This window comes from Bos grunniens, chromosome 9 (genome assembly GCF_055505025.1).
Source record: "Bos grunniens cultivar Pamir isolate PY7600 chromosome 9, Bosgru_T2T1.0, whole genome shotgun sequence".
NCBI lineage: Eukaryota > Metazoa > Chordata > Mammalia > Artiodactyla > Bovidae > Bos > Bos grunniens.
This window is the reverse complement of record NC_141173.1, coordinates 42,744,727-42,757,859: the sequence shown is the minus strand read 5'-3', so window position 1 is coordinate 42,757,859 and position 13,133 is coordinate 42,744,727. Positions and strand designations below refer to the sequence as shown.

The window sequence follows — 13,133 nt, the reverse complement described above, 5'->3', positions numbered from 1 at the left end:
GTCCAAGGGACTCTCAAGAGTCTTCTCCAATACCACAGTTTAAAAGCATCAATTCTTTGGTGCTCAGCTTTCTTCACAGTCCAACTCTCACATCCATACGTGACCACTGGAAAAACCATAGCCTTGACTAGACAGACCTTTGTTGGCAAAGTAATGTCTCTGCTTTTGAATATGCTATCTAGGTTGGTCATAACTTTTCTTCCAAGGAGTAAGCATCTTTTAATTTCATGGCTGCAGTCACCATCTGCAGTGATTTTGGAGCCCAAAAAAATAAAGTCTGACACTGTTAGTGGTATCTAATTGTTCTTTTAATTTGCATTTCTGTGATGGCATATGATGTGGAGATCTTTTCATATGCTTCTTTGTCATATGTGTATCTTCTTTGGTGAGGTTTCTGTTAAAGTTTTTAGACCAGTTTTTAATCAGATTGTTTTCTAGTGAGTTTTTAGAGTTCTTTGTGTGTTTTGGAAAATAGTCTTTTATCAGATGGGTCTTTGGCAAATATTTTCTCCCAGTCTGTGGCTTGTCTTCTTATGAGACCATGACATTGTCTTTTGCAGAATAAAAGTTTTTAATTAAGTCTAGCTTATCAATGATTTGTCTCAGGAATTGTACCTTTGGTATTGTATCTAAAAAGTTAAAACGGTACCCAAGATCATCTAGGTTTTGCCTGTATTTCTTGCATGGTATCTTCTAAGAGTTTTATAATTTCATTTTTTACATTTAGTCCTATGATGCATTTTTAAAAAAATATTTATTTATGTGGCTGCACCCGGTCTTAGTTGCGGCATATGAACTCTTGATTGAGGCATGTGGTATCTAGTTCGCTGACTAGGGATTGAACCTGGGCCCCCTGCATTGGGTGTGCAGTCTTAGTCACTGGACCACCAAGGAAGACCTCCTATGAAGCAATTTGAGTTAATTTTTGTGAGGTGTAAGGTCTGCGTCTAGATTCCCTTTTTTGCATGTGGATGTGCTGTTGTCCCAGCATCATTTATTGAAAAGATTATCTTTGCTCCACTGTATTACCTTTATTCCTCTGGCAAAATGAATTGACTATATGTATGTGGCTATATTTCTGGACTCTCTATTCTGTTTTATTGATCTGTTTGTCTGTTCTTTTGGCAATACAGTGCTATAATGATTATTGTAGCTTTCTAGTAGGTCTTGAAGTTGGGTAGTGTCAATCCTCCAATTTTGTTCTTCTCTGTTGGTATTGTGTTGGTTATTTTGGGTCTCTCTTGCTTCTTCATTAACATTTTAGAATTATTTTGTCAGTATCCACAAAATAATTTGCCAGAATTTTAATTGAGATTCCGTTGAATCTGTAGATCAAGTTGGGAAGAACTGACATTTTGACAATATTTAGTCTATCTGTGAGCATAGAATATTTCTCCATTTTTAAGTTCTTTGATTTTGTTCATCAGCGTTCTGTCATTTTCTGCATATAGATCTTTTACATATTTTGTTAGATTTACACCTTAGTATTTCATTTTTGGGAGTGCTAATGTAAGTGGTATTTAAAAAAATATTTATTAATTCAGCTGTGCTGGTCTTAGTTGTGGCACACAAGATCTTTGATCTTACATTGGGACATGTGGGAATCTTTAGCTGTGGCATGGGGGATCTAGTTCCATGACCAGGCATTGAACCTGGGCTCCCTCTATTGGGAGTGGAGAATCTTAGCCACTGGACCGCCAGGGAAGTCCTTAAATGCTATTGTTTTTAATTTTACATTCCACTGTTCACTGCAGGCATATATGAAAGTGATTGTCTTTTGTATATTAACCTTGTATCTTATAACCTTACTGGAATTGCTTGTTAGTCCTAGGAGTCTTATTTTGTTGTTTCTTTTGTATTTTCTATATAGACAATCATGTCATTTGGGAACAGAACATTTTATTTCTTCCTTTCCAATCTGCATGCCTTTTATTTCCTCTTCTTGTCTTACGGCATTATTTAATGCTGTGTTGATATGGAGTGAAGAGAGGGGACATCCTTTACTTGTTCTTGATCTTAGTGGGAAACTTCTAGGCTATTACTCTTAAGTATATTTTTAGCTATAGGGTTTTTGTGAATATTCTTTATCAAGATAAGGAAGTTCCTTCTTTTCTTAGTTTACTGTGAGTTCTTATCATGAATGGGTGTTAGTTTTTGTCAAATGCTTTTTCTGTGTTTATTGATTCCTTGAACCTCAGAATGAGAACACCATATGTGTTGGGGATCCCCTTAAGACTACCCTCTGGGGATTTACTAAAAGACTCAGAGGCCTCAGCATATAGTTAGACTCAAGGCTACCATTTATTATAGTGAAAGGATACAAAGCACAATCAGCAAAGGGAAAAGGCATGTGGAAAGTTTGGGAAAAAATTAGAAGCATATAAGCATCTTCTCTCAGTGGAGTCAAACAGAACATGCTTAATACCTCCAGCAACTTTGACAACAGGGGTGAAATGTCTATTAGGAAGATTCATTAGAGACTCGAGGCCTAGGGTCGAGTGGTGGTTATGGACGTGCCCTCTGCCTGTCCATGCGTGCGTGCTTAGCTGCTTCAGTCATGTCTGACTCTGCAGCCCTATGGACTGTAGCCCGCCAGGCTCCTCTTGCCATGGGTAAGAATACTGGAGTGGGTTGCCATGGTCTCCGTCAGGGGATCCTCCCTACCCAGGGATTAAACCTGCATCCCTTATACCTCCTGCATTGGCAGGTGGGTTCTTTACTACTAGTGTCACCTGGGAAGCCCACCCTCTGCCTAGCCTGTGCGAAAATTCCAGACTTGTAGAAGGAAACTCGGTGTTCAGCATAAACCATATTGCTTATATATAATACAAGCGTTTAGGCACAGTGAGTCACTCGTACTATTTCTGGATTGATGGGGAACCCTGTGGGAATTCAAGCTCCAGTCAAGGTCCCACTTTTGCAAGCAGGCATTTCTAAGCTCTGCAGTCTGAGGCCTGCTGTGTTAACGCTTTTCTGTGCACTGTTCTCACTTAATGTGATCCTATAAGGTGGGGAAGAGGCCTTAGGGGCTCCTTTGGAAATGAAGGGATATGGGTGTGAGAATGAGGGAGATGTGGAGAGGATGGGACTTTGTTACCCCTTTCTTCTTTTCTGTTAAGTAAATTTAGGATCCGATGGAAGGTTTTGTATATAAAAAAGGTGCTGCTGTTAAAATTACATTTGAAAATCACTCCTTTAAACAATGAGATGAATTTTAAGCCAAATATTGGTAAAATCACATTTGGATTTTAGTAGGATCATTTCTGTTGTTGATGGGAGATATTTTTTTAAGAGATTGTGGTCAAGATAAATTTGAGGTTGGAGATGATCAGAGGCAGGGAGATCAAGACAGAGATAATTAAGAGCATCGGCTGGAGTGGTTATATGAAGAAGGAGGAGGAAATGGATTAGAGAGACTTTAGGATGTAAAATTGGGTAGAGAGCTTCTCTGATGGCTCAGACGGTAAAGAGTCTGCCTGCAATGTGAGAGACTTGGGTTTGATCCCCGGGTTGGGAAGATCCCCTGGAGAAGGAAATGGCAACCCACTCCAGTATTCTTGCCTGGAAAATCCCATGGACAGAGGAGCCTGGTGGGCTACAGTCCATGGAGTTGCAGAGTCAGATACAACTGAGCGACTAACATACACACAGAAAATTGGGTAGCATTGATGATTGATTGGCTGAGGATCTGGTTGCGGTCTGGGGAGGGGGTTTGGGGTTGGAGAAGGAAATTAGCATTATCTTAGGTATTTTACTTAGTTGATTCCAGGGAGTGGAAAAGAGCATTTTCCCTGGTTGTGAGGGTCTCATAATCCTCCAACACTGCTGGGTATCCAGTAGTGGATACCGACACTATCTACCTGAAGGTAGTAGCATCAGCTCCCACGTGTTAAAGGGCCAATCCTATAAAAATGGTGCCACTTCAGAGGCCAGCTGCAACTGTGCTGCCCTGCTTCCCACCCTTCTGCGTGGCTGAATTCAAATTCAGGGGGTTGATAATTAGCTAAGTTTGATAATTTTCTAGTAATGGTCATAGACCTCAGAAACAAACACTTTAAATATGTTTATCAGTTTGTTATAAAGGGTATGTACAGCTCAGGAACAGGCAAATGGAAGGGGTTCACGGGGCAAGGGATGGAGCTTCCATGCCCTCTCTGAGTACGTCACCTTCCCTTGAGATGTTCACCATCCTGGATGCTCTCCAAATCTTATTGTTCAGGAGTGTTTATAGAGTTTAATCTCCAGCCTCCCTTGCCCTCATAGGTTGGTGGATGGGACTGCCAGCTTTCTAAACACTTAGTCTTTCTGGGAACCAGCCCTGTCCTGAGACTATTTTCAGGACCTTCCCTGAGTTCATTAGCATATGTGTGATGGAAAGAGGCTCATTATGAATAACAAAAGATGCTCTATCACTTAGGAAATTCCAAGGATTTTATGATCTCTGTGCCAGGGACTGTGGACCAACTGCAAGTATGTTTCTTATACCACCCTGGTAAACGTCTCAAATCGCTGGAAACCTCTGCGGAATTCTCAACCTGTGCCTTCAGTTTCAGCATGAACCCAAATCTTGTCCTTGGTCCTACAAGGCCTAGGATCCCAGGAGACCCTTAGTTTGGTTCTCTATTGCAGGCTGTAAGCCCAATGTATTAGTTAGGGTACAATTTAGGCCTCTGTAACAAAGAGACCCCAAAATACACTGCTTGAAAAGCAAGATAGACGTTTATTTTACATAAAAATCCAGGCAGGTGGTCCAGAGCTGGTTTGGCAGCTCAGCATTGTTGGGGAACTTTGCTCTGCTTTGCTCAGCATTCTGTGTGCCTCTCCTTGCCAGGTTGGCTCTTCCAGCTGCAGCCATGGCACTTTCTTTCCAGACAGAGGGAGGGGAGGGAAAGAGAGGAGGGGAATTTGCCCTTTCCCTTTAAGTGCTCCGGAGCAGAGCACACAAATTTCAGCTTACATCCCACTGGTCACGTGGCCATCCTAGCTGCCAGAGACCAGGATATGGAATATTTTACCGGGCTGACTTGTACCCAGCTAAAACCCCTATTTAGAAAGGGAGAACAGTTATTAGGGGATAGCCCTGCCCTATCCTCAATAGTCACAGTATATTTAAGGATTTTTTTTTCCTTTCTTAGAAAAAGATGAAAATAATGTTGTGACTTAATTTTTTTCCTAAATTAAGTAATTTTCATATTATTGAAACAAAGGAAACATGGTATTCAATGAAACAAGAGAAACTCTGGCAAAATACCCTTGCAAAATCTTTGCCTAAAAATGTACCAGCTTGAACCTGCCCCAAATAAGGAATGGAGTTATAACCGGACCTTACCACAGATAATCAGTTTTCTTCCTTGAGAAGCTAAAAAAAGGATGAACACACCCTGCTTTGAAACACTCTTCTTGTCTCTCAGCTCTTTGTGTTCAACCTAAAGGTAATGGAAAAAGTGAAGGAATCTTGTAAGCAGAGAACTGAATTCAGCATGGTAATGTCTGAATGCTGTGTTGTTTTGGATAGGGAATAAAGAGGCAATAGAAAACCCTTTGTGACTAGTCTCTAAGTCTCTGCCTTGGTGTTAAAGAACCAGATTTAGGCCTAATGCAAAGAAAGGCACCACCTCTGCTGTGGGGAAGGATGCGATGAACCTTGGTAGCATTCAATGGAGTGGAGGTAAAGCTGTCACTGTAGAGGGGGTTAGGCTTCTTAGAGGGCTTCCCTGGTGATTTAGACAGTAAAGAATCCACCTGCAATGCGGGAGACTTGGGTTCGATCCCTGGGTTGGGACGATCTCCTGAAGGAGGGCATGGCAACCCACTCCAGTATTCTTGCCTGGAGAATCCCATGGACAGAGGAGCCTACAGCCCCTGGGGTCACAAAGAGTAGAACATGACCGAGTAACTAAACACACACACAAAGGCTTCCTAGAAGAGGGGTTATAGTGATAGGTTATGAGTTTGGGGTTTATTAAATTGAGTCAATCATTTATATATTTATTGTACAAAATGTGTATGTTTTTGAAAAAGTTATTTATCTGGCTGCTCTGAGTCTTAGTTGTAGCATGTGAGATCTAGTTCCCTAACCAGGGATCCAACCAGATCCCCTGCTTTGGGAACACAGAGTCTGAATCACTGGACCACCGGAGAAGTCCCCAAAATGTGTTTTATATTATGGTTTTCATCAAAATGATTTTTACAACAGCTGCTCAAATATGTACAATTGTAATTGGTTGAAAGTTTTAAGAAACAGTATTGAGCACTATGAAATACCTTCATTTCAGAAAGTCTTAAATCTTATATATATGTATTTGTTTATAGCCTATTCAGTTCAGCCCCCTGAGAGTATGTCTCCAACTGCTGCTACAGAGGCTTATTCAAAAGCTTTAGCTGTTTGCCATGGACCATTGGACCACTATGACTTTCTGATCAAAGCTCGTGAGCTAAAGGATGATGAACATCAAAGAAGAGTCATACAATGTCTGCAGAAACTGCATGAGGACCTTAAAGGATACAGGATAGAGGAAGAAGGCCTTTTTTCTAAGGTAAGATTTGTGTCATGTTAAAGATGGAACAGTTAAAAGTGTGAGCATTTTAAAAATGGATTAAATGCAGCTGGGTACACTCATGAAAGAGCTTGAAAATTTGCTTCCAGTTCCTTTAAACAAGCTCTGTTGGATCCCCATTTCTGACCTCTTGATGTTCTATAGCTTTCTTTTACCTTCAAGGGGATTCAAATAGCTTCATACTGAGGTAGTAAAAAGAATACCTAAATACCAGTTACAGTGAAAACTTGTATGCAATTCAAAGCTTCCCCCTCGCTTTAGCTCAGGCCTGGCCTGGGATCAGTAGCAGAGAAGAGGGAGTGACTTGTTCTTTTTTCTCTCCCCTTTTCCTCTCTCTGCCAGCTTGGCTTCCCTAGGGTCAGAATGCGGGGGATAGACGATTAGAGTGAAACAGCAGTCTTGAGTGGCCAGTTAAGGGCCATTTGTGTGGTAGATACTGACATGCTAGCTCTCTGTGAGGAGCATTGTGTGCGTTCTTCAGGACTCCCATGAGGACCTCCCCACTGCGTCACTGTGACCAACCTCTTACGACTCTAAGGAACAAACATCTCACAGCTTGGCCCTGTGGTGCGGGGATGGCCTTGCCCTTGCACTTAGCTTTCTTCAGTGGGGTCCTTTCAGGACAGCTCTAGCCAGGTCGCCTTTGTGGTGTCTACTGAGACCACCCCAAGTAACACATCTCCTTTCTCCAAACCCTACTGTGTGGGCAGCTTCAGTCTCCTGCCCTTGGACTTCTGCAGATTTAAGAAGCAAACACCAGCATCTGTTCTGTGTGCCCCTGTACTCCTGGGGACACATACGTGTCAGGTTCTTCTGTGAACTCTTTCACACCCTACTTGGGTAGCTGTCTGCAGATTTTCTCAATGAAGTGAGTATCCAACTGGGGAGAGGATGCCCATTTTGCCTTAATTCTAACCTGTTTGGATGTTTCTCTTGGGGACCCCTTGCACTTGACATGAGGTTGGTTCATCCAGGGGAAATGCCACAGGACTCTTTACCCAGCTAACAATTTTCTACCTTGATTACTTTGGTTGTGCGGCTGTTTTTTGATTCCCCCCTGCCTCTGTTTAAGGAATTCTTGCATATATACAACTAGTGCCTCTCTGTAGTGTATAGGGGCACCTGTTTCTCATGTCCTCAGCTTTGAGGTTTAGCTGAAATTCTGAAACAAAAGGAAAAACTCCCATTCCTTGTCCTGCTATAGAAGCTCTGTTATTAGTGGTGTCATCCTTAAATTATGAGGGATATTATGGTTCAACCTAAGAAACTAGTTTTCCTTTAATCAACGGACCAAACTACGTATCCCCCTTAACACAAATATCCTCTTATTATAAGATCTTTATAAGAAAGGTACTGTATAACAATATAACAATAACAATATAACTATAACAATAGTACTTTGTTTATAAGTTCTACTGAAAGTAATTTTACTTTTTAAAAAGCACTTGAGAATGTAACAAAATGGTTTTATTTTTATGTAAGGAAAAGTACTGCATTGTATTAACATGTTTTGGTTAAAAACAATAAAGTATTACTTATTTAGGCTTGAGAAAGAAATGGAGATGTGGAATAAGATTAAAAAAGAAAATAGCAACAAAGGGCATCTCCATCACTCAGCCAGGCCTCACAGAGCAGGCACCAGCATTTGGCACCATTCTCAGATGGCGCAGTGGTAAAAAATCCACCTGCCAATGCAGAAGATGCAAGAGACACGGGTTCAGTCCCTGGGTTGGGAAGATTCCCTTGAGGAGGGAATGGCAACCCACTCCAATTTTCTTTCCTGGAGAATTCCTTGGATAGAGGAGCCTGGCAGGCTACAGTCCATGGGGTTGCAAAGAGTCAGACACGACTGAACAACTGAGCACAGTGGCTCTGAAATCTCTGATGACTTGTAGGAAGTGGTCCCTGTGGATGCTCCAGTGCCCTGCCATTCATAAAGAGTGATCTATTTACTCTTTGCTCCTTTTCCCCATTCTCTTTCCCGCTCTGTTCATCCTACCAGCTTCTCATTTCTTTTCCTGTATCTGTGGTTTAAGTTCCTGAGGAAGAATCTGAGAGGCCACCCAAACCCTTCATCCCTGTTGGGGCAGAAGTTTTGCACCAGTTTTCCAGGGGCTGCTAGTCAACACAAAGATTGGCTCTCTGTATAAGGTGCTATCCAGTGCTCCCGAGAGCAGGGCAGTTTCCCTCAGAAGTGGACTGTGAGGCTGGGCGCCAGGGTGTGTTGGCTAGTCCAGCACAATGGTTATGGGAAATAATGATGAATTATCCCTTTTGATGGCCAACGTTTTCTCTTTCTCTTGTGTTCCCAAAAGTTTATGGGTGAATCAAGAAGTAAGAAGTTTGGAAAACATAGATTGCTTAAGTACTGCATACTTAATTATAGTTTGCGTTACAGGAGGTCTTCCAAATAAAATGACAACTTTGTTATATGTCCTAGCCAGGAGACAAGATGTTTTACTTACCAGATTTTTGTTGTTATCTGAAAGTTAAAATTTCTCTCATGACTTTTGTATCTCATTCCACCTTTGATATATGAATTGGCTATACTGAATCTGCCTCTAAATAGACAGCTATTTAGCAGTAATTAAATGCAATACTTTACTATCTAGAGGCCCTTGTTTTATTGTGTAATTCTTACGTAAGGAGGAAATTTGACAAATCAGGTAGTTTCTAATGTGTCTAGTGAAAGCTTATATTTGTTAATCCCAATGCATATGTGAATGAATATTTAGTAGATTGATCAACATCTTTTTTATTTGTCCTGTCATTTCTTAAGCCCACAAAATATTTAGCATTGCAGAAGACCCAAATAACAAATTTAGTCTGAATAAAACATGTAAAACTTCAGTTTTGGAGATTATAAAGATGCCACAAGACTATTTCTCCTAAAAATACTGACATGCCAATTATCAGAGAAGGAAAATTTAAGCTGTTAGATTTTTCCAGCAATAGAACTTTGTTAGTAGTTTAGAATCCCTTTTTAAAAAAAATAATGTTATTTATGTCTGTGCTGCATCTTTGTTGCTGTGTGGGCTGTTCTCTGCTTGCTGTGGGGTGGGGCTCCTCTCCAGTTGCAGTGTGTAGCTTCTCATTGTGGTGGCTTCTCTTGTTGCAGAGCGTAGGCTCTAGGGCATGTGGGCTCCTGTAGTTATGGCACGTGGCCTCAGGGCTCAGTAGTTGCAGTTCCTGGGCTCTAGGACACAGGCTCAAGGGTCACAGTTTACGGTCTTAGTTTTTGCAGGATGTGGGATCTTTCTGGACCGGCATCAAACCCATGTCTCCTGCATTGGCAATCTGATTCTTTACCACTGAGCCACCAGGGAAGCCCAGTATGTAGATTTTTTGATTTTCATAAATAGGGTTTACAATTTCATGGACATTTGATTCTTCCCTCAGCTTTACTGAGATATTATTGACAGATAATATATCTAAGTTTAAATTGTGCAGTGTGATGATTCACACCTGAATACATTGCTAAATGATTCCATAATAAAATTAGTTAACCCTTATATCCCCTGACATTGGAGAAGGCAGTGGCACCCCACTCCAGTACTCTTGCCTGGAAAATCCCATGAACGGAGGAGCCTGGGTGGGCTGCAGTCCATGGGGTTGCTAAGAGTCGGACATGACTGAGCGACTTCACTTTCACTTTTCACTTTCATGCATTGGAGAAGGAAATGGCAACCCACTCCGGTGTTCTTGCCTGGAGAGTCCCAGGGACGGGGGAGCCTGGTGGGCTACTGTCTATGGGGTCGCACAGAGTCGGACACGACTGAAGTGACGTAGCAGCAGCAGCAGCGTATCCCCTGATATAATTACTATTTCTCTTTGTGGTGAAAACATTTAAGATCTACTCTTCTGACAACTTTCAAATATTAATATGCTACTGTATTATTAATTATAGTCACCACGCTGCACATTAGATGTTATAGTTGGGAGGTTGTACCCTTTGACCAATATTTCACCATTTCCCTTGCCCCACAGCTCTTGATAACCACCATCCTATGAGTTATGCTCTTATAAAATTATGCCTGTAAGTGAGAACATACAGGATGGTCTTTGTCTGACTGAATTTCAGTTAGCATATATGCAGATTTGATTTGTTTTTGGTACAGATGTTTAAATATTCACTCTGGTGGACTTAAAACAAATTGTACTCCTAAGAACCGTTCTGTAAGGACAAGCCATAATGTTAAAATAAAATGCACATTCTTCGCAAAATGCTGGAGTTATTTATCAGTGAGGAGAATTGGTGGCAGACTATTAGGCTGCTTTCACCTACCTATGTAACAATGTTTTCTCTAGTAAAAATTCGAAAAAGTTATGAGCAGATGACCATGCTATATGAACAACAAACTAGGAAGAATGAGCATTTATGAACACTTTACTTTTGTTATCAAATAAAACTTACAACCAGGTTAATCTGACACATTTAATGTATGCATAATTGTTATTGTGCTGTGAGGTAATTAGGCATAAATGGTAAGTAGTTCATGTAAATCACTATAATTAGTATTACTTTTACACAGCCAAATCAAGCATTTCTAGAGTCATGGAGGGAAAGAATTAAACAGAGTGTGGAGCTGCTCTGAAAATCTCTGTTTCCATTAATCAGGGGTATATAGGCAGCCAGGTTTTTTCATCTCTGGGGAGGAGACACCATAGCCAAAGAGACCTGGGAACTGGGAAGGGGAGCAGGGGTCAGAATTCCTTTTCCTTTTCTCCTGCTCTCCACAAAATAATTTTGTTTTTCTCTAATGAGAAATTATTATTTCAGACTTCCTTTTACAACCTATTATGGTCTTTAATTTGGATACCTCTCCTCACTCTCCTAAGAACAATGCATGTAGCAGGTAGAAATGACCTGCGCTGCCTTGAATTCAGCTGGTGTAAGGTCTTGGTGCTTTCTCTGATCTGGCTCCTCACACCTGGGAGCCGTGAGCTAGATACCTGGAATGCTATGCTGTGGACTTTTCTCTCGGGAGATGCAGGAGACCCATTGTCTGGCTCCCTTCAGTTATTTATCCAAGACTAGCCAGTTTGCTGGTTTTTCCTCAGTTCCTCCCTTCTCTCCTCCAGCTAAGGAAGTGAGCCCTTACTCTCTCTGTTCCTTTTCTTAAAACTGACATTTCCTATAGGTGAAGTAGGTTGAGCAGTGGGATTTAGGTAAAGCTTCCCTGTTATCTGGTGATTTAGCCTTTAGAACATAATAAGCAGCATTGACTTTGGAATAGATATCTATCGCTACAGCTTTATTAAAGACTGGAAATATTTTTAAATGTATATATTTTTTGTATCAAATTTTTATGAAAGCCAAAGCAAAAGATTATGTCCTAACCCAATGACAGCTCTATCTGTAAGGAAACAAGATTGGGAGTCAAACTGCATTGTTTTTTGGGAACTTAACACATGCCAAAGACTCATTTATGTCTGAAATTTGAGAAAGAGAATATAATGGGCCTGCTTCCATCTCCAGAATAATTAACAAATGTATTCAATTACATTTTAAATTTTGTCATGGTTCCAGAGGTAAAATTATGCTGTCAGTGTAGATGAGAATGTCTATTTTTGTTTTTTTCTTCCAGTTTTATTGAGATATATTTGATATATAGCACTATATAACTAAGGTGTAGGCCATACTGATTTGACTTACATGCATGTGTGGGTGCTAAATTGTTTCAGTCATGTCAGACTCTGCGACCCTATGGACTGTAGCCTGCCAGGCTCCTCTGTCAGTGGGATCCTCCAGACAAGGATTCTGGAGTGGGTTGCCATTTCCTCCTCCAGGGGATCTTCCCAACCCAGGCATCAAATCTGCGTCTCTTGTGTCTCCTGCATTGGCAGGTGGGTTCTTCACTGCTAGCACCACCTGACTTACATGCATGGTGGAATGATTACCATTCAAGTCCAGTGAACATCCATCATCTCATGTAGATACAAAATAAAACAAAGAAAAAAATTTTGTGTGTGTGATAAGAACTCTCAGGATTCACTCTCCAAACAACTTTCACATATAACATGTGTCAGTATTAATTATATTAATCATGTTGTACATTATATCCCTGTTATTTATGTTATAACTAGAAGTTTGTACTTTGGGACTGCCTTCATCCATTTCTCCCCCACACCCCCTCACTAGATGAGAATATCTTTTATAAATTCTTTAAAGTAAATTGAAAGAAAAGGGGAATAACCTTAATGTCTTAAGATAGGAACTTTTTTGTCATTGTCAGCCAAAACTGACTGCTTTGGTTATGGCAGCAGAATTATGTAGGCCATAAAGAGGCATTAGAACCATGGGATCTACGTTGAGATTTTGGTCAGGTCTTTAGATCAGGGGCTGGTGAATATTTTCTGTAAAGGACCATGTAGGAAATCTTTTGGGTTTTAGGGGCCATATGATCTCTGTTACAGCTCTTCAGTTCTGCCATTGTAGTCAAAGTAGCCATGGACAATGCATAAATAAATGTATTTTGATAAATATTTATTTATAAAAACAGATGTCGGGCTGGATTTAGCCCACAGGCCATAACTTGCTGCCCCTGCTATAGATGGATGACTGCTTCCTGACTA

The 13,133-nt window shown here is 40.8% G+C and overlaps 1 protein-coding gene across 8 annotated transcripts in view; it reads left to right on the top strand.

Moving 5' to 3' along the window:
- AFG1L (AFG1 like ATPase) overlaps positions 1 to 13,133 on the top strand; it is a 198,849-nt gene that overhangs the window by 18,452 nt on the left and 167,264 nt on the right. For all 8 annotated transcript variants that reach the window (XR_015132959.1, XR_015132961.1, XM_086317454.1 and 5 more), the window contains exon 2: positions 6,313 to 6,536. Coding sequence is in view for 4 of the 8 variants with exons in the window: in XM_086317454.1 (XP_086173580.1) it covers positions 6,313 to 6,536 (224 nt within the window). In the remaining 4 variants the exon portion in view is untranslated. The remainder of the gene's footprint in view (positions 1 to 6,312; positions 6,537 to 13,133) is intronic.